Genomic DNA, 20,553 nt, shown 5'->3' with positions numbered 1-20,553 from the left:
AACTTTGAGATTATTGGTAATAAAAACAGATTTAAAAGTCACTATAAAGGCCGGGCACTGTGGCTAATGCCTGTAATCCTTGCACTCTGGAAGGCAGAGGCAGAGGTAAGAGGATCACTTGAACTCAGGAGTTTGAGACCAGCGTGAGCAACAGTGAGACCCCCGTCTCTAGAAAAAATATAAAAATTAGCCAGGTGTGGTAGCGCGTGCCTGTAGTCCCAGCTACTTGGGAGGCTAGGGAGGAGGATCACTTGAGCCCAAGAGTTTGAGGTTGCTGTGAACTATGATGACACCACTGCACTCTAGCACTCTAGCCAGGGCAACAGAGCGAGACTCTATCACAAACAAACAAAAAGGTCATTATATCTTGCTTATAGGTTGGGTTGATAATAGGAAACACTGGAAATATTTTAATTCATTGTGCAAAGCTTCTATTAATTATATTGAAATGATTTTTTTCAGGTGTATTTCTTTGGAAATCAAACTACTAAGGGGTCACAAATTCTTGTATAGCTGAAGAATACAAAATAATTTTTCTAAATAATGAAAGTCCAAGAAAACAATTGTGTCACTAAAAAAAATGAAAGACCAAAGGGCACAAATAGAAAATCCATAGAAATAAATTAGCTAGCTTTATCCCACCAATAAAGTGCCATTTAATTATTTAATGATTTAATTTGATGATCAGAAAAATAATATTTTTTGAGCACCTTCCACATGTCTAGCACTGTGCTAGAAGACGGCAAGATAAAGATCACAAAATCATGATCCATATTTTCTAGAAGCTTAAAGACCAGTCAAGAGAGTTGGATTTGTACACAGGTAAGTACAATAAATGGGTTAAGAATGCTGTAACAGATGTATGTGTAGTATACAGTTGAGATCCAAAGGAAGAAGGCGTTTGGTAGTACTTGGGGAGAAAGAAGTCATAAAGATTCAGAAAAAGATTTCTAGAAGATTTTAACTCTTTGAGCTGAACTTTGAAAAGTTGAAAGTATATATTTGTTAGGGAAGGGTGTATTAGGCAGCCCAAGCAATGTGAGCAAAAGTAGAGAGTTATGAAATAACATGGCTTGTTTGGGAAAATAAAAATAGTTCTGAAAATTAAGGTGAGGAGTGACAAGATACAGAGCTAAGTAGCCAGGGGTCAGATCATAGAAGACTCTATGTCATGCCAAGTAATTTGGATTATATTCTGTAGGCAAATTTAGTAGCCATGAAGAGGAGTGACATGATCAGATTTTATTTTAGAAAGATCATTTTGATGACAATATGAAAAAGAAAGATGGGGGGTGGTAAACTAATTTGGAGGTTACTGCCATAGCTCAAATGAGATGGGCTAAGCAAAGGCAGTAACAATACAGTCATGGAGAAGTGAAGGATCACAGAGACATTTATAAGGCAGAGTTGGGGCAGAAAAGAATTTACAATGCCTCTTAGTTTTCTGAATCAGGAACTGGATGGCACTATTTACAAATACAGAGAAAATATTTAGGAGACCTGATGATAGGCTTAGTTTACAGCCTGTTGTGTTTCAAGTGCCTCTGAGCCACTGGGTGGAGATAACCAGGAGAACCCTGTACTGGAAAAATTTAAGGAGATTTCCTCTTCATAGAGACTGCTGAAGCCAGAAAGTATGCATGAGATGAAATGAGTCAATTAAAACAATTTTGAGGCCATAACATCATACTTACTAAACTTATTAGACTGCTCCTACCCTCAGAGCACAAATGTACAGTTCTAAGTTCTCAATAAATATAAAATAAATTGATTGACAAGTTATAAATTCTTTCTATGAAGATTTCTATGTCTGTTAATGAAACCATTCCTTATTGGCTACAATTATTTTTAACAAACATTCTGATGATGCCACTTTGATGAGAAGTTAATACAGTCCCTTATGCACATGCTTCAGTCACTCTTTATAGTACATCCTTTTACAAAAATAATATTGGTTCCAGGAGTGGGGAACCTGCAGCCTTGGAGCCAACTGTGGCCTTCTGGATCCTTGAGTATGGCCTTTTAATTGAATCCAAATTTCACAGAACAAATCCTTTTAATAAAGTCTTTGACTCAAAGACTTTATAAGGTATATGTAAAATCTGAGCACACATGACTTGGAAAATAATCATCTCCATAATCCACCTGGATATATAGTATAAATAAATATACAGGACAAAAAAGCACCTAAAGAGAAAACAGTATAAAATTTTAGTATAAATGAATAAATACTGAATAGACCCACAAGAATAGAAGAGTATAAATCTGGTAGAATGAATGAGTGAAGTCTTCCTGGAGAAGGAAAATTTTAACTGGGTTTAGAAAATTATACATTTTTTGAGAAAGAGAATAATAATCGAAGGCAAAAAGGAAGAAATCAAAGTTTCTTTATGAGAAACAGTTTATATGTAACTGGAAAGTTGGGGAGGATCAGGTGAATGAAGGTTCTTAAGAAAAGGAGCCTGAAGAGTTTTATCTGCTATGATAGGGTGTCACCAAAAACTCTCAAAAAGAAAAATGATAAAAGCTTTAATTATAAATTTGCATGATTTTAACTTTTTGTATCATATTATCAGACAACAAATGAAACTAATATGTTTTAGTATAAGTACAAACTTAAACAACTCTAGTGTTTAAAGAGTTTCTAATTTAGTTATTCTTGGCATGGTTACATAGAGCATCTCAAAACCTAAATTCTGGTAATGTCAATATGCCCATCATTCAGAATCTGTCAAACTTGAAAGCAACACCCTTTTCCCCTAAAAGAAGCATCTGCTTATCCTTATGTTCCTTCAAATCTGCGGCAGGAAAAGCAAGTATAGTTTTATGTATACAACTCTGAACTGCTTAATGTTAAGCTATGGAATACTGTCAGTAAATATTATGGCAAAGTTGTTCATGGACAATTGAACATTTAAGAACTTTTAGACTCTAGAAAACTTCAACTAGCTTTATCAATCCCTATCTCGATTTATAATCTCTAGGCTCAAAGGTCCACAAGCCAAAGGAATCTTCTACACAAGATGTCAAAAAACAACATATCCACTCATCATCCTTTCTTTCCCAATCAACTCTCATTCTTGACTTCCCTACTGCTGTGAATACTGTCAGAGAGCCAGGCTTAGAAGCTAACTAGATTAGCAATTACAAGATATGAGTTCTAATTTGTCTTTTCCATGAATTTGTTGTGTAACCATGAACAAGACAAATAGTTTCTGAGCCTTTGGTTCAGTTTGGTTTCTTTTATACAATTAGGATGCTAAACTAGATAAAGACTAAGATATATTCTAGCAATAAAATTCCACAATTCTTCACCTGTCCTTTGCCCAGTATCACCAAGTTTTGCCCATTTTTCCCAAACAGAATCTTTTATATGCATTTTTACTTTCTATTACCATAATATGATCACAGGTCTTTATGAACCAATTTCCTTACTCGTCTTCCTTCCAGGATCTCTGCACTCTGAGTGGTCCCATATATGCCATAAATCTTAAGTTCTTTTTTCCCCTTCTACTCTCTTCTTAACCTTGGGTACAGTGTTGAGTTGATCACATTCATTCCACGAATCATTACAATTATGAGCTGTGAAAGACTGCACTCATTTGTTTATTTTTGTTTTCCTGTTCATTCCCTCTCTTGTTCCCCTCCATTTCATAAGTTCACATTAAAATGTGATATATTCTTGGATAAATACATTTACTGGTAAAATATCACTGTTATTGTGTGTATGTGTTTTAATGCTATAGATCCATATTTTTTACTTTTTTAATATAAACATTGTTTTTTAGATCTATCTATGTTGCTATAGTTACATCTTTACATGTAAATACATGTTTCTAAATGACACACAGTATTCCACAGGATGTAATTACCATATTTTACCTATCCATTTGCTTAGTGGTTGCCTTCAATTCCCTACTTCTACAAATAGCCTCACTCTGCAGAGAAAATCACTAACTTGAAGTTAGGGTATATCATTTCTGGAAATGTTATTTTATTCTTCTGTAATACATACACACAAATGTATATAATATATACATGCTATTCTTTTACTACATGTATCAATTATGGATACATATATATGGATATGTATTTATAGCCATAATCAATACATACTATTGTTTAAGACATTTGAAATGTATACAAATGTATCACACTGTACTCTTTTGTACCTTATTATTACATTCCACATTATCTTTTTACCTTGTAGTATTACACTGTTTTAACTTGCATTTTTCTGATTGCTGTGACTTTTGAACTGCTTATTCACATCCTTTGCCCAGTTTTCTATGGGTTTTTATTCTTACTGACACTTAGGTAATGTATCCTCAACAATAATCTGTTGTCAGCTATGGTATATGAATTGTAAATGTCTTCTCACAGACTATGGACTGCCTTTTCATTTGACTTAAATTGTTTTTTGTAACAGAAGTTACATAACCTTTTCTGACCTCATCTTCTATTACTTTCTTCTTTGCTTACTCTGTTCTGGGTATACTAGTATAAAAGGTTGTAAAAAATCACCGCACATTTTTTCCTCCCTACAATCACACCTTTGTAAAATGACATTGAAAATCTTCCTATCAAAAGGGGAATCTATCCTGTCCTTTGAATGTAGGTTGACCAGGTGATCTGCTTTGTCAAGGGGTATTAACAAACATGATTCAAGAGGGCCTTGAACACTATTTGCATATTAGGATTTGCTCTCTTGCTATTCTTTTTTTTTTTTTTTTTTTTGAGACAGAGTTTTACTTTGTTGTCTTGCTATTCTTGGGAACACTGATCATGGCCAAGTAAAGAAGAACTAGTCTTGTTATCCTGGTGAAGAGCCTACCAACTGCCAGACAGGCTGACCATCACTTCTGACTACTAGACCACTCTGCTAGACGACCTACCAGCTGGCTGGAGACACACAGGCAAGTCCAGTTGACATCAGCCTAGCAGGCCCAGACAAGAAAACCTGCTCTGTTGGCCCTCACCATCATAATCTAAATAAATTATTGCTTTGAGCCACAATGTTTTGGAATGGTTTGTTACTCAGCAATAGATAACAGAAACATCCAGCTTCCTTGCTGTTCCTCAATTACATATCCACCTTTGAAGTGGCTAGTTCTTTACTTGGAACACTTTGTCTCTATATTGTACATCTAATTTGTTTACATCCTTCATCACTTTGCTTAAATCTCAACCAATCACTAAGGATGACTCTGAATAATCTATTTAAAACTGCAATCCCATAATCACCCCGAGCATTCCAGACTTTGCTTGTTCTGATACATTTTTCTCATTTTTGTGTAGTACTTACTGCCTCCTAAGATACTATAAATTTTACTTAGATATTATGTTTATTGATTATCTACTTATTCCTGCTGAAATGTTGAAATCTTTACTATGATTTTGGATTTGTCTACCATGTCTTATATTTCTGCCAGTTTTTACTTCAATATCTAGTGTTTTTATTACAAAACAACTTTAAAAGAAAAGTTTTAACAAAATTATAACAAAATGTTCACCCAAGATAGCCTTTTTAAAAAATATCTTAAACCAGATAAGTTTTTACTTAAATTTTCTGAATAGTACTAATTAAAATATTTAATAATAAAAATAATAACCAAGACTAACTTGGGGCTGTTTATTATATACTTACTGTTCTAATACTGTTTTAATTCTGTTGTTTAATGATTAGGCAGCCTACAAAAGTTACTCTACTAAAGATGAAATAGGCATAACAGTGGGCAGTAAATAAGACTTTCAGTAATAAATATAGCACATCCATATAACAGTATATGATGCAACATGAAGAATGACATTGATGTGATGTTCATATATCAGTAAGTGAAAAATCTACACTATCAAACAGTGTTTATATTATCCCATTTTAACCAAAATACTCAAATATATATATAAATCTAAATTATACATTTAAAAATTAACAATAGTTATCTCTAAATAATGGAATGAGATTTTCATTTTTTGCTTATGTTGCACCATAATTTTTATTTATTTATTTATTTTTAGAGACAGGGTCTCACTCTGTCACTCAGGCTAGAGTGCAGTGGCATGATCATACCTCACTGCAGCCTCAGACTCCTAGGCTCAAGCAATCCTCCTGCCTCAGCCACCTAAGTAGTTAGGACTAAAGGCATGCACCACCACGCATGGCTAAGTTTTCTATTTTTTTTTTTTGCAGAGATAGAGTCTATGTTATCCATGCTGGCCTTGAACTCCTGGGCTCAACTGATCCTCCCACCTTAGTCTCCCAAAGTGCTAGGATTACAGGCATGAGCCACTGTACCCGGCCCATAATTTATATTGTATTATCTGTGTTGTATAATAATCTGTCTGGTCTTTGTCCTGGGTTCCAAGGCTAGAGCTTATAAACCTTGTCCTAGGTGACAGAATTATTTTTGTTATTCATGTAACAAACCCTGGGACCACACCTGAGTTTATGCTGACAGAATGATTCATGGTAGGCTTCTAGACAGCTTCAGGATGGAGGCTGGCATGTTGGAAAAAACAACCATGTGATTAGAGTACTGAGGCTTTGAGCCATAGGATATAGGCCTGACCTTCTGATCTCCAGGGACGGGAGGGAGGCCGAGATGGAGTTCAGTAATGTACCTAGTGATTTAATCAATCATATACATGTAATAAACCCCAGTGAAAACTCTGGACACAGAGCTTGCTTCCTGTTTTGTGAAGACACTGATGTCCTAGGAGGATGACATGCTCTAATTGCATGAGCAGAAGACATGAAAGCTTTCACTTTGGGACTTTCCTAGACCTCACCCTATAGATCTCTTCTCTTGGCTGGTCCTGATTTATACCTTTTAAAATAAAATTATAATAATAAAAATATAGTGTTTTTCAGAGTTCCACTAGTCACTCTAGAGGATTATTGCACCTGAGGTGCTGGTGGGAATGTCACTATTTGTAGCCAGTTGCTCAGAAGTGAGGATGGCCTGGGGACCCCCAAACTTGTGGCTAGTGTCTGAGTGAGGGCAGTCTTGTTGGGGACTGTGCCTTTAACCTATATAATGTGGACTAACTCTGGGTAGTTAGCATCAGAATACCATTGCCATTTGACATACTTTCATTTGATAATTTAGAAAACTGTATTCATTTTGGAAAAAAGAGGAAGATTTTGCAATTAAATAAATCATTGCTATTTTAAGCTGTAAAATCAATAATATTTAAAGAAATAAGGAGGACTAAGTAAGAGTCCACAAGTAGAAATGTCTAGAAAAAGAGTAAACTTATTTAAATTATATTTAAAAAAAGGATGAAGGTAATAAAATCAAAGTATAAAAGATGGTGCATAAAACCTTGAAAAATAAAACTTTTTTTTTAAAACAATACATTACTATGTGAGGAAAAAATACATGATGTGAGAATAACTAAATAGCTAAGTTCATTTAACAAACAATAACATATTATAATTTAACAATATTTTTAAATGACTGTATTAGAGAACAAAACCTTTTCTGACTAAAATTCTTATGAATTTTAAGATTATGACTAAAAAGAATAAAAGTGAAAAATTTTTTTTTGTCCCTTGCAGATTTCCCTATTAAATCTATTAATGCAATGATTATTAAATGAATGGACCACAATATATATGAACAGTATTAAGTTGCTAGATTTTTAAAAAATCCTTTATTGCTGCCTGCTTTTTCCCTTCACTTGTCTCACTTCCCCACTCCCCTATTGGTGCTTCTTGGTATTACGTCCTAAAGAAACGATAGGTTTTGGAATCCTTTTCTCAGTGTCTACCCAGGTGGGAATCCAAAGGAAGATATGAAATAGTCTTCTATATGCAGAAAAATTTTTCCCAAGGAAATTAGCTTTCTTCCATAACCACCAGTTTTACCATCATGGTACAAATCTTAACATACATACTCATCCCTCAGTATCTGAAGGGGATTGGTTCCAGGGCCTCTTGTAAGTACACAGACGCTCAAGTTACTTATATAAAATGGTGTAGTATTTGTGTATGGCCTATGCACATCCTCCTGTATACTTTAAATTATCTCTACATTATTTATAATATTCAGTACATTGTGAATGCTATGTAAATGGTTGTTATACTATATTCTTTAAAATTTTTATTTTCTATGTTTTTTAATATTTTCAATCCGTGGTTGGTTGAATCTATGAATATGGAACCTATGAATATAGAACTTATGGATACAGAGTGCAGACTGTATATCATAGTTACCTCCTGACTGATAATATTTATTTCGGTCTCTTTCTGTCCTGAAAGATCATACATTAAAAAGCTATTGACAAAAGCTTAATAAAATGGAAGGAAAAAAAAGTCCTGGGAAAAATCATGTCATTATTTCAGCTCCCCTGAAAAAAGAATTAATAATAAAACAACAAATTCACTTTTGAAAATACCTAAGTTGCTTTCGGAGTTGCTCAATTTGCGCAGTTTGTTCAGATATCGTTTTCAGAATGTGTTCGTTAGCCTGCCACACACACACACACAAAAAGAACAGAAACAATCAGTATTAGAACATTTAAAAACTATATTTTAAAGATTAATCATATGGTATACAAGTAGGAAAAAAATGAAGTGAGATTCATGATGATTAGATTTTTTGAGGATAAAATGTAACCCTGGCATCTTGCCTTGCCTTTAATACTTCAGTGGATAATACCTGCTTCACTTCAAACTACCGATACCTGTATTTATTTCTGTGTCTCATGGCTTTCTGTGGTTATCTGAAACTCCTTTCCTCATCCCTCCATGCAAAAAGCTGCAAGTGTTACAGAATTAATGTCCCACCTTGCTCTGGAGCAGCCCGATGTGACTGAAGGGAACTGGTATATAAATAACCCAAACTCCCTTGCCCCATGTATGGAATAACTTAGGTCTATTCTATACTGTCTTCAGAATTTATTAGTAGGATTAAGTTTCAGTTACAATGTTAATTTGATTTTTAAAAACCCATTATTGGCTGTCTTCTTGTTCTTTCTTGGTCTCATTTCCCCCCTATCCTACTGGTGCTCCCTTCCTGGTATTACTTTTTGAATAAATAATTTCTTTTGGAACTCTTTCCTCAGGGTTAGCTTGTGGAAGAATTCAAAGTAAGATATAATCTTTTAAATGTAGAAAAACTTTTTTTTAGCCAGTCAAATTTAGCAGTGGGGGGGGGGTTGTAAACCAACTTTTAGTTACACTAATGTTAATAGGTTCTGATAACCCACTACTATTGAGCCAGTCTAGAAAAATTTTTTCTAAGGGAATTATTTTTCTTCCATAAGTGGTGTTTTTACCACAATGGTACAAATTCCTTACCTCTTTGCTTTATATATTATCATTACTTCCTGACTGATAGTCTTGCTTTAGTCCTATCCCAACAGATCATATTTACATCTCTCCAGCTAAAGTCCCCGAGACAGCTTTCATTGTGTTTCTCTCATGTTCTACCCAATTTCATTGACTTCATATTTTTAAGAGACTCTTATACTTCCCTATGCCTAGAATGTCATCATTATGCCTGCATTCATCCCTCAATACCCCGTGTGGTTCACTCACTCTCAGGCAGAATTAACTGTTTCCCCTTCTGAATTTTGATAAAACTGTATGTATACCTTTACAGAGCATAATGCATCATATTTAAATACACTTAAAGACTATTCCTGGCTATAATATGAGCCTTTTTTGAGGATTAGCTTCTCTTAGAACTCCCAGTTCCTGGCACATGATTTAATACATCACAGGTTATCATTACAGTTTTATTATATATGCTGTCTTGGTACTAGCATAACTAACATTTGTGTTTTTGAACATTTGGGAACACCTCAAAGATAGTAACAGAATAATTAGCAGAAGTAAAAACTGAAATTATGCATTTTAATAACCTAATGTTGGGAACCAACATACTTAACTTGCTAGCAAGTCTAATAGGAGCTCCACAACTGCATTTGAATATGACTTTGTTGTTATATACTTATGATCACAATGAAAATTATATACTATATTAATATTCTAGAATTTAGAGATTCATAAAGGTATAGGGAAGCATCCCTTTCAATCATCTATTTTAGCACCTTATGCACTGATTAATTCATATATCAGTCCTGTTTTACCAAGTTGCCAGTGTTTTTATGAATGATACATGTTTGAAACTTAGAGAACCTATATGAGTGGACTTCAGCAAACTTGTGGAAAAATGGAATTAAAATATAAAAATAAAAAATATAAACTTTATTTCTCAACATAAGCTCCATCAAGGTCAAGACACTTTTGTAAGTGATGATACCAGCCATTCAGTCCAACCTTAAGGAAATGAAGGTCTTGGAAATTTAATCATGTCAATATGGTCTTTTTTACATTATGAACTGAAGAAAAATGGGTATCCTTTATATATTAAGATTATGAAACAAACCGAAATCAAAAGGAGCCAAATCAGGACTGTAAAGCGGACGTCTAATGATTTCCCATTGAAACTTTCACCAAATTGCCCTTGTTGGATGACAGAAATGAGTAGGAGCAATGTTGGTCAATGTGGTCAAAAAGGACTCTCTGGTGAAGCTTTCCCATGTATTTTTCTGCTACAGCTTTGGCTAACTTTCTCAAAACACTCTCATAATAAGCAGATGCTATCATTCTTTGGTCTTCTAGAAAGTCAACAGGCAAAATGCCTGGAGCATCCCAAATGTTGCCATGATCTTTGTTCTTGACCACTCTGCTTTGCTTTGAGTGGACTACTTCTACGTCTTGGTAGCAATTGCTTTAATTAAGCTTTGTCTTCAGGAATGTGCTAGTAAAGCCATGTTTCATCTCCTGTTACAATTCTTTAAAGAAATGCTTCAGGATCTTGATCCCACTTGCTTAAAATTGTAATTGAAAGCTCTGCTCTTGTCTACATTTAATTTGGGCACAATGTTTTTGGCATCCATTGAGTGGAAAGTTTGCTCAATTTTAATTTTTCAGTCAGAATTGAGTAAGCTGAACATACTAATCTCTTCCCTCTTCTGGGTGAAGAGGGTCTCTTTTTGATCATATGGAAATGCACCATGGGCAGGGTCTCTAGCAAGAGCTTGTCAGAATCTCCCTACTAGCTTTGGTGAGCCTGGTTTTATTATCTCCCGGGATGTGAGAACCTTTCAATTAGTTTCTTATTTCTCGCAAAGGGAATTTGTCCATGAATTGTTGCTGAATTGGCATATTTATAAGGATAAAGAGGGTTCAGGGTTTCCTACTTTGCCATGTTGCTCAAGTTATATTGAAGAATATTTTATTTACTCATTACATACTCATCAATTTATTGTACATCTATAGGAACCTATTTATTTAATGAGTTTATTCACGTAATCAGAAAACTTTTTAATAGAAATTCCTTGATTTTTAAAGGGCACTTTTCTTCAAGTTTGATCTTGACTCAAACTTGCTCCTCTGCCTATGTTATGAATGTGCTCTGAGATGTACAAGATCTTTATAAGCACTTAGCTTGCTCCCTTTACACTTACTAGTCTTATTTGATATCCATTATATGTATTATCTTAACCATTTTCCTTTATTATTACTACCTGTATAGTCTTATCTTTGCTTTTTATAATATTCACTTTTATACATATTGCCATTACTATATTGGTTTTATGGTATCCATAGTTTATTACACTTAGCTTGGCCTTAAATTATGAATTCTTCTGCCTTAGAAATTTTTAATGTATTCCCTGGGAATACATCCCTGGGAATACTCAAACATCCTTTTCCCATGACTTCTTTCATCAAAATCATTTGGGGTTGTTTATAATAAAATAGCAGCTCTATGGTATGAGACATCAAAGGATTATATAATTCCCACAATTCTAGGAGACATACTGAAAGAATGAATAACTGTGATGTTCGCTTAATTATTAGTTCCATGTAGAATTATATCAAGTCAAAAAATACCTTAATTATGGAATCAGTAATCCTTTTGTTCTCGAACACTTTACTAGTATTTTAAAACTCTAAAAAGTATATTACCAAAAACTGTACATAATTAGAAATTCCAAATGTTAACACAAGGAAAATAGGGAGAGATTGGTTTAATAATTTTTTACATGGTGAAAAAAGAAAAAAATTTAATGTAGAATTGGATAAACTACTGTGTTTCCCCAAAAATAAAACCTACCCATAAAATAAGCCCTAGCAGGATTTCTAAGCATTTGCACAATATAAGCCCTACCCGAAAATAAGACCTAGTGACAGGTGTGGCTACACAGCAGCGTATCTGCACAACCCATGCATTTCGTTGTGGAGAGGTAAAGACAAGCAGCCTTTCTCATCTTCCCCATCGTGACAGCTACTATCCTAGAGGTAACCTGAAAGGTGTGGGCTGCCCCACCAACAAGGTCGGCTCCCCCTGTCAGGTCACGGCCATCCTGTGCGTGCTGCAAGCTGAGGCTTTGAGGGGAAAGTCTCCTCAACAAAGTGAGGAGCAGGAAGCTCTGCTTTAGGTATTGTGTGTCCCCAGGAGGAAGAAGTAAAGCTGTGGATGCCATTTTACTCAGCACTGTGGGCCTCTCTCACCACCCATAAACACCAAGGGATAGGGGAAACGCTTCAGCAAACAGTCTCCTACTGAGCCCAGAGAGATCATTTCTGCTCCACTGTGTAGATTGGACCCAGTGCTCACTGGATCTCTGATAAATAAGCCAGCCTTGCTCATTTAATGAGAGCTCTGTTGCTTGACATGAGAGATTGCAGCCAATGGTTCTAAAGGAAATAGAGTAGCAAGAAATTCAGGATGGAATTCGGGGTTTGGAGAGTTATGATGATGTTCCAGAAGAAGATGACTTAACTATATTTGAATCAATGTAGATGCTTGTACCGTACTTAAAAAAAATAACACATCCCCTGAAAATAAGCCGTAAGGTGTCTTCTTGAGGAAAATTAAATATAAGACCCTGTCTTATTTTCAGAGAAACACAGTACTTTTGATGAACACAACTCCACTCCTAAAGACATTTTTATTAGTTATTGGCAAGAATTGGCAGAGTAACTAAGCAAGAATGAGGAAAGGGAAGAGGAATTACCTAGTGTGTCATAACCCTATTAGTCAACAATGAGGTAAAAATAAAATTCCAAGAAAATAAAGAAAACAAAAGTAAAAGAATAAAAAGGCTAATGGAAGGGCTAATTTAGGAAAAAATTATAGAGAAATTTAGGAGTACTAAAGTTAGTACTGGTAGTTAATTAACTAACATATGGTTCTTAGTTTCTTAAAATTTTTTAGGAAATGGGGTATTCATTAAACAGTTACACTATTCTTATCAAATACCAAGCACTGTGCTGGAGAAAATACAAAGAATAAAGCATGTGCTGTATTCTTAAGGAGTTTGCAGTCTAGATTAGTTTTAGGAGATCTTACTAAAGACCCTAAGTGGATTTTCAGATTAAGATATATTTAAAAAAAAAAAAAAAAGATATATTTCAGATAGATGTTAGTCAGATTTACAAAAGGTACTTTGAACTATGTCATGCTACTGAATGTGAAAGAAAAATATAAAAGAGAAAAGAATACTGCTTACCTATTTTAATTTCATGCAATGTGTTTTGTTGTTGTTCTTGAGTTACATTTACATAAACAAACTATCTATAGTAACAATTTCTAGTTGATGTTTTAAACAAGTATACTAAATGGTTATTTTCACTTACCTTTTCTGTGTTCTCCTTACTAACATGAAGTTGCTTGGTCAGGTGTTTATAATTGGTCAGTTGATCCTACAGTAAGAAGGTAGGAGAATATATAAATAGCATTTTCTGTACCACCCCTATTTAAAATTAAACGAAAATCAAATCTAAAATCTTTATGCCTACATTTAGACGAAATCAGTAGTGTTTCTTCTATTACTGTGTGAATTAATAGTTGAAGACCATAAAAATTTTTTAAATGATTAAAGAATTACATAAAGTGGCAATGCTGAAAGTAATATAGCTACATATGTTTTATGTCAAATCATTATTTCTAGAAATCAATCCATTAGTAAACACTATTTTAAAACTCAAAGAAATATATTAGCAAAAACGATAAGTTATTAGAAATTCCAAATGCTAGAAAGACCTTATCCAATACTGGAAAACCAGGCCGGGCACAGTGGCTCATGCCTGTAATCCTAGCACTCTGGGAGGCCGAGGCGAGAGGATCACTCAAAGTCAGGAGTTTGAAACCAGCCTGAGCAATAGCCAGACCCTGTCTCTACTAAAATAGAAAGAAATTAATTGGCCAACTAAAAATATATAGAAAAAATTAGCCGGGCATGGCGGTGCATGCCTGTAGTCCCAGCTACTTGGAGGCTGAGGTGGTAGAATCACTTGAGCTCAGAAGTTTGAGGTTGCTGTGAGCTAGGCTGACGCCACAGCACTCACTCTAGCCTGGGCAACAGAATGAGATTCTGACTCAAAAAAAAAAAAAAAAAAATTGGAAAACCACATTCAAACCTTACTCAAAACCTATAGTACAAACCATAGCACAGGAGTTACTGCCCACCCCCTTTAAAAAAAAAAATCCTCATGCTTCACAAGTTTGAAATTGTGTTTGATTTCTCAGTATGACTCTATTAAACATTATCTGTGTATACCACACAAAGTTGGGAGAGGCTGTTAAAATGCTAGATGACAGAATTAAAGATTAATAATTAAATAAATAAGAATGAAGTGTTATTTATAAAGTTTTATACTGAACAATCAAACAAAAGAACAAACCCTAACTGCACAGCTACATACAGTATCCTAATTGCACAGCTATAGTATCCTAACTGCATAGCTACAGTACAGGTGAAAAAAAATCTCATGGGCTTAGTTGATTGACCTAAATGAGAAAACAGCCCATAAAGGATGGTTTCTAGATCTTGGAAGCAAAAGTCCAATACATTAGACTGCATGTGGGTTATTTTCAAACCAGGCACGTAGAGAAAAATCATTTTGTAAACTGTAAACGCACCATTTAAGTATTATTATGATTTCTTCAGGCAGAAATTCCCAATTATAATGATAATAATAGGAACATTCATAAATTAGGATTTGAAGTCTACAAATGAGAGTTGAAGAGAGGTATGACAACCAACTTATTTAAAGAATAGCTCTGAAAATATATAGAAAAGAGGTCAGAACTGGAATTTCTCCATGGAGCTCAATGCACTTAACAATAAAAGAATTAATGGAAGAATAAAGGAGGCAGATTTCTCAATGGAATATATGGATGGTATTGTGAGATAGTGAGTTCTTGTCAATAGAGGTGTAAAGTAAAAGCTAGATGTCCACTTTGAAAGAGTGTAAAACGATTCTTGCTTCGGATAGAAAAAAGTCTTTAACAACCATTACGATCCCTTCCTATTATAAAATTCTATTCTGACCAATTTATGGTAGACAAAGTTGATATCTATTTTAGAAATAAGTCACATTTATGAGTGTTAACATTTTTATTTTACATAGCATTGTCACTGTACGTATAGCAGGTTTCTTCACAGGACATAACCTAATTCACAGTTTTGTTTTAAATCAGGTAAGAAATCAAGCAAATAAAAGCTTTGTAGGTTCATTTATACAAAGTAATCTCACACCTGCTTCTTAGAACTAAATATAGCTTTCATTGCTAAATCACATTATAGAACCGAATGTATACTCATCAGTGCTTTAATTATCTTACCTGTTCAAGAGATTTTTTTTTCTTTTTTTTTGAGACAGAGTCTCATTCTGTTCCCTGGGCTAGTATCCCGTGGCATCAGTCTAGCTCACAGCAAGCTCAAATTCCTGGGCTCAAGCAATTCTCCTGCCTCAGCCTCCCAAGTAGCTGGGACTACAGGCATGTATCACCATGACCAGCTAATTTTTCTATATATTTTTAGTTGGTCAATTAATTTCTTTCTATTTTTAGTAGAGATGGGTTCTTGCTCTTGCTCAGGTTGGTCTTGAACTCCTGACCTTTAGCAATCCTCCCGCCTTGGCCTCCCAGAGTGCTAGGATTACACGCGTGAGCCACGGCGCCTGGCCCTGTTCAAGAGATTTTTAACCAACAAAGATCTATTAATATTTGTTATGAACATAAATAACATAGTAGAGAGCTAGGCATTCTTCTCCAAAACAGTTCCTTCAGAATGCAACTTTTTACTTATGTACAAGGAAACCGTGAAATCCAAGATCACCTTATGTTTTTGACTTTCCAATACATGAATCTGGACCTCAGTCATATGCTCCTGGTAAACTTTCTGCAGTTTGTCCAACTCCTGAGAAACAGTCTGCCAGAGTTCCACAGCCTGGGTTTTCTCCTATAAAACAAAAACATTTGATAATTCATTAAATTATTAGTGGGCCATTTATTGCATAGTATGAATATCGTAATCTTTTACAGAATGAGTTCTTGTAAAGTCACAAAACAAAAACAGAACTGTGTAAAGATGGTATTATAGTTGTAATGTTTTTGATGATATGAAATTATATTAATAATTTAGAGAATAAACCTAAAGACAAAAAGTTCCTTATTTTGAAATTGCTTTTACTCAGATTTAGCTAAAATGCCTTAACAGATACACAGATTTAAATGACTCTCCTTGTTCCCCAAAAAGTATAAGCCTTAGAAACTGCTGAAGAAGAAAACTCTCCCCTAGCAAAGTACAATTGCTTTTCTGATGGGAAAAATAATAAATTTTCATTGTAGAAAATTAGGAAAATACAGAAAAATAGAGAACATAATAAGAATTGGTATAATTTAATCACCTGATAAATATTATTAACATCTAGATATAATCGTCTTTATAAATGTTGTCTCTATTCACGTTTATAAATGTAATTCCAGGGGAGATTTTGGAATTTTCTCTCTTTTATCAAAATTAGGAATCATATAGTGTACTATGTGCACTATACTATTTTCACTTGGCATTTTATAATGAAAATTATCTCAGGTCATTATTCTTTGTATATAGCATTATTGAAGTGTGGTATGGGAACTGTTAGACACTTTGAGAGTACTCAAAGTGTCTCAAAGTGAGAGTACTCAATTTTAACTTTGAGGTTAAAATTATGTTCAGAATAATATGACATATTATTTGCCTTTTTCACTCTCATGCTTTCACAAATATACAGTGGAGTTTTCTAAGGTTTATATGATAATGGTGTCGTCATTGTTCTGAGGGCTAAAGGAATGCGTGCATATGCTTGCATTTGGGTTTAAAAAAGTCCCACTTATAATTGTAATACAATAAATATTGATAAATGAAACCAAAAAGCTCTTTGGGGTCCTAAATAATTTTTAAGTGTTCTGAAGAGGTGCCCTGGACAAAGGTTGAGAAAGGCTAACCTACTAGGTAGAAATCATTATTGCCTTATTAGGGAAGTGGAGACTAAGGTCTAGGCAACTTGCCTAGGGTCTCTTAGCAAGTTGTTGACAAGAGACAGGAAGAAACCTTCATCACCTTTTCTGTAAAGCCCAAGCTTTAAAAATCCCAAATCAGAGCTAATCTACTCTCTTGGATTAGTAAGAAGATGTAGTGAAAACAGAAACATTTTTAGAACATGAAGATTATACATTTAAAATAAATATAGGTTTATAAGTTTTATGAAACTATTAGTGAGGTATAACATGCATTCAGAAATGCTCAAAGCATGAATTTTTACAAAGTGAGAGCACTTGGGTAACCAGCACCCAGTTTGAGAGAAAGAACATTATTACCACTACCCAGAAGCCAGATGCCCCTCTTGTGACCTCGTCCAGTTACTACAATCCCCCCCAAATAACCATTATCCTGTCTTCTAACACCACAGATTAGTTTTGCCTAAAACTTCTTAAATTTGTATGCAAATTAAAAATTTTTTAAATTTTAAAAACAAACAGCTTTAAAATTTGTAGATAACCCCAGAATCTGGAGCCAGAAGACTTGAGTTGGATCCCTAATTTCTGGCTTATTGATCCTAGACAATTCTCTTCATTTCCTTAAGACCCAGTTTTCCTTTCAGTAGAATTGTCATAAAAATGCCTCATACCTCAAAAGCTCCCACTGTTTCCCAAACCTGCCTGATGACAAACATCACCTGGACTACTAATTACAAAATCCAAATTCTCCTAGAGCAGTGGTTCTCAATGGACCAGCATTACCAGCATTACTTCCGAACTGTAAGAGATGCAAATTATTGAGCTCTATCCCAAACTTCTTGAATCAGAAACTTGGGGAAGGGGCTAGTACAGGGCAGCAATCTGTGTTTCCAGAAGTCCTCAAGTGATTACAATGTACACAAAATCTGAGAACCACTGTATGTATGTATGTGTGTGTGTGTGTATATATATTTGGACAAGCTATAATTTAAGGTTTTTAATCTAACTCCAATTTAGTATTATAAATATTATGAGTATATTTATTTGTAAGTTCTTACTACACTTCTTTTTTTATGGCAATCCACTTTAGTTTTAAGCCGTTCTTTCTTTTTAGAGGCATACTATAAATTGATATACTTCATTATATAATATATATTTAGTGAGCGTTTATTACATGTCGGGCATTGAGCTAGTTGCTGAAAATACAGTGGTGAATAGGAGAGACCTTTGGATGAGAGTTTGTAGTTATAAAGCAAAGATTTCTATGTCTAGTACATGTGATATTCAGTCGGTGTCTGACAAAGTACATCCAGCTTCTCAGAAGAGCACATAGTACGAGTTCTGTTGGTTAAATAGATGCCTTGCACATAGAAGACCCTCAATAAAGAATTAATATCATACCATGGAGTACTACTCAGTCATAAAAAATATACACTTCTTTAGAACAAATTCCTAGAATCTACGAGGTATCATTATCTAATTACTTAGTCAAAGGATATGAACATTTTTACAAATTTTTATAAATCACACTACTGTAGTAGAACAAAATATTCCAAAGTAAAAATATTAAGTTAGGTACTTATATTGTACTACTGGTATTGGCTCCTAAAGCAATATATTTGCTCTACCCGGAATCTTCTGCACATAATTTTAATTCTTATTTGCCAGTCTTGCTAGTCAGTAATGATGATGACAAAAATGATGACAAAAAATAATATGCACATTTATTAGCTTAAATATGTGCTTGGCATTGCACTAAATGCTTTATGGGGATTTTTTTCATTTAATTACCATAAAACCCCCTAAGATAAGAATTATTATAATCCCCATATATAAGTGAAGAAGGTGAAGTACAAAGAAATTTCCCAAGATCACAGAGATAGAAAATAGAATGGGGACCAAACTTAAGAATTCTGACCAGAATCTCAACACTTCATCATCTTGGTATACTTCTTCCAAAAGCCTGTATGTTTCATGGAAGAAGGAACCAACATTCTCCACTGTATCCTCAATACTTAGCATAGTACCTGGCATATAACAGGTACCTAATAAACATTGGTGGAATGAATGAAGATATTTGAATAGACAGTTAAATGTTGTATGCTTATTACTTAGATAAAGCATAGTGTAATAATTATTTTTCTCTCAATTCTCTAAATTGTATTTAATTCAGTTTTGATCTGTTCAGTTTAGATTCATCTAGTTTTCATTGTTCGATACAAAGATCTTTCAATCCAGTGATGGATAACAATACAATTGTATGTATTTTATCAGACCTTTAAAAACAATACATAAACAAATATGTATAAGTAATAAACCCAAGTAAAATTTGTCAGTATTGTCTTATGTATTTCTTAACATTTCAGAAGTATTAAGAAATGCACATTGTGCCACAGCTTTTGAAGACATATTTAATATCTGGTCGGAAAGCATTTATAAGTCTAAATTAATTTCCATTGACTTCTACACAATTATAAATCCTTCCTAATCTAGAACAAAGAACATGCTTTCTTCATCAATTCTTTCCTCCATGACTTTTTAAAACTCCTACCATTACATATATTTTTAAAAATTCAGTTTTAAATACATGTTCCTTATCAAGCTAAATATAGCACTAAAAACATCACTTTCAAATGTTAAGAATTCTAAAACCAAATTTCCAAGGAATAAAACCATGACGTTTCACAGACAATATATAAAATCAAAATTGCAATCCATAATTTTTAATTCCCATTTATAAATAAGGAAACTGAGGCACAAAGAGAAGAATGGAGATGTAAACCCATACAAGATATGAGACACTTGGGATATAAAATTGTAAATTCAAATAAAATTCCTTTACATGTAAATTCACAAAATATTACAGTGTTGAAAAACAGGATTCTTATAACATAGCTTGCCAAAGATTTCAATCACTGAGAAAAGAAAAAAGGAGAAAAAGTTTAGTTCTAGAAGTATAACTTTATAAAAATATAATATAATCTTTGAAAATTAGAGAAAATAGTGCCAGAAGAAAACAAAAAGGAAAAAAAGAAAAGTATAAATTTAGGGAAATGAGATAATTGATTTTTTCCTTTAAATTTCCTTTGACATTAAAATATTATCATAAGACAAAAAATGTCAAAAACTTCATGATTCAATTAAAAAATGTATTTGGCAACTATAATGTATTTATAACATTTATATTATAAATGAGGATATTTATTATAAGTTCTGCAACCTGTAACAATTCTTGTGCATTATAGAA

General features: G+C 33.8%; 1 protein-coding gene across 2 annotated transcripts in view; it reads right to left on the bottom strand.

The window, feature by feature from the left end:
• Positions 1–20,553, bottom strand: part of SCLT1 (sodium channel and clathrin linker 1) — a 119,032-nt gene that overhangs the window by 73,967 nt on the left and 24,512 nt on the right. For both annotated transcript variants that reach the window (XR_001160833.3, XM_012791114.3), the window contains exons 7-9: positions 16,144–16,266; positions 13,658–13,723; positions 8,401–8,471 (exon numbers count right to left, since the gene is read on the bottom strand). Coding sequence is in view for 1 of the 2 variants with exons in the window: in XM_012791114.3 (XP_012646568.1) it covers positions 8,401–8,471; positions 13,658–13,723; positions 16,144–16,266 (260 nt within the window). In the remaining variant the exon portion in view is untranslated. The remainder of the gene's footprint in view (positions 1–8,400; positions 8,472–13,657; positions 13,724–16,143; positions 16,267–20,553) is intronic.

The sequence above is a fragment of the Microcebus murinus genome, chromosome 15 (genome assembly GCF_040939455.1).
Source record: "Microcebus murinus isolate Inina chromosome 15, M.murinus_Inina_mat1.0, whole genome shotgun sequence".
In the NCBI taxonomy this organism is placed as follows: Eukaryota; Metazoa; Chordata; class Mammalia; order Primates; family Cheirogaleidae; genus Microcebus; species Microcebus murinus.
Note: the sequence above shows the minus strand (reverse complement) of the source record. Positions and strands in the feature narration are given on the sequence as shown.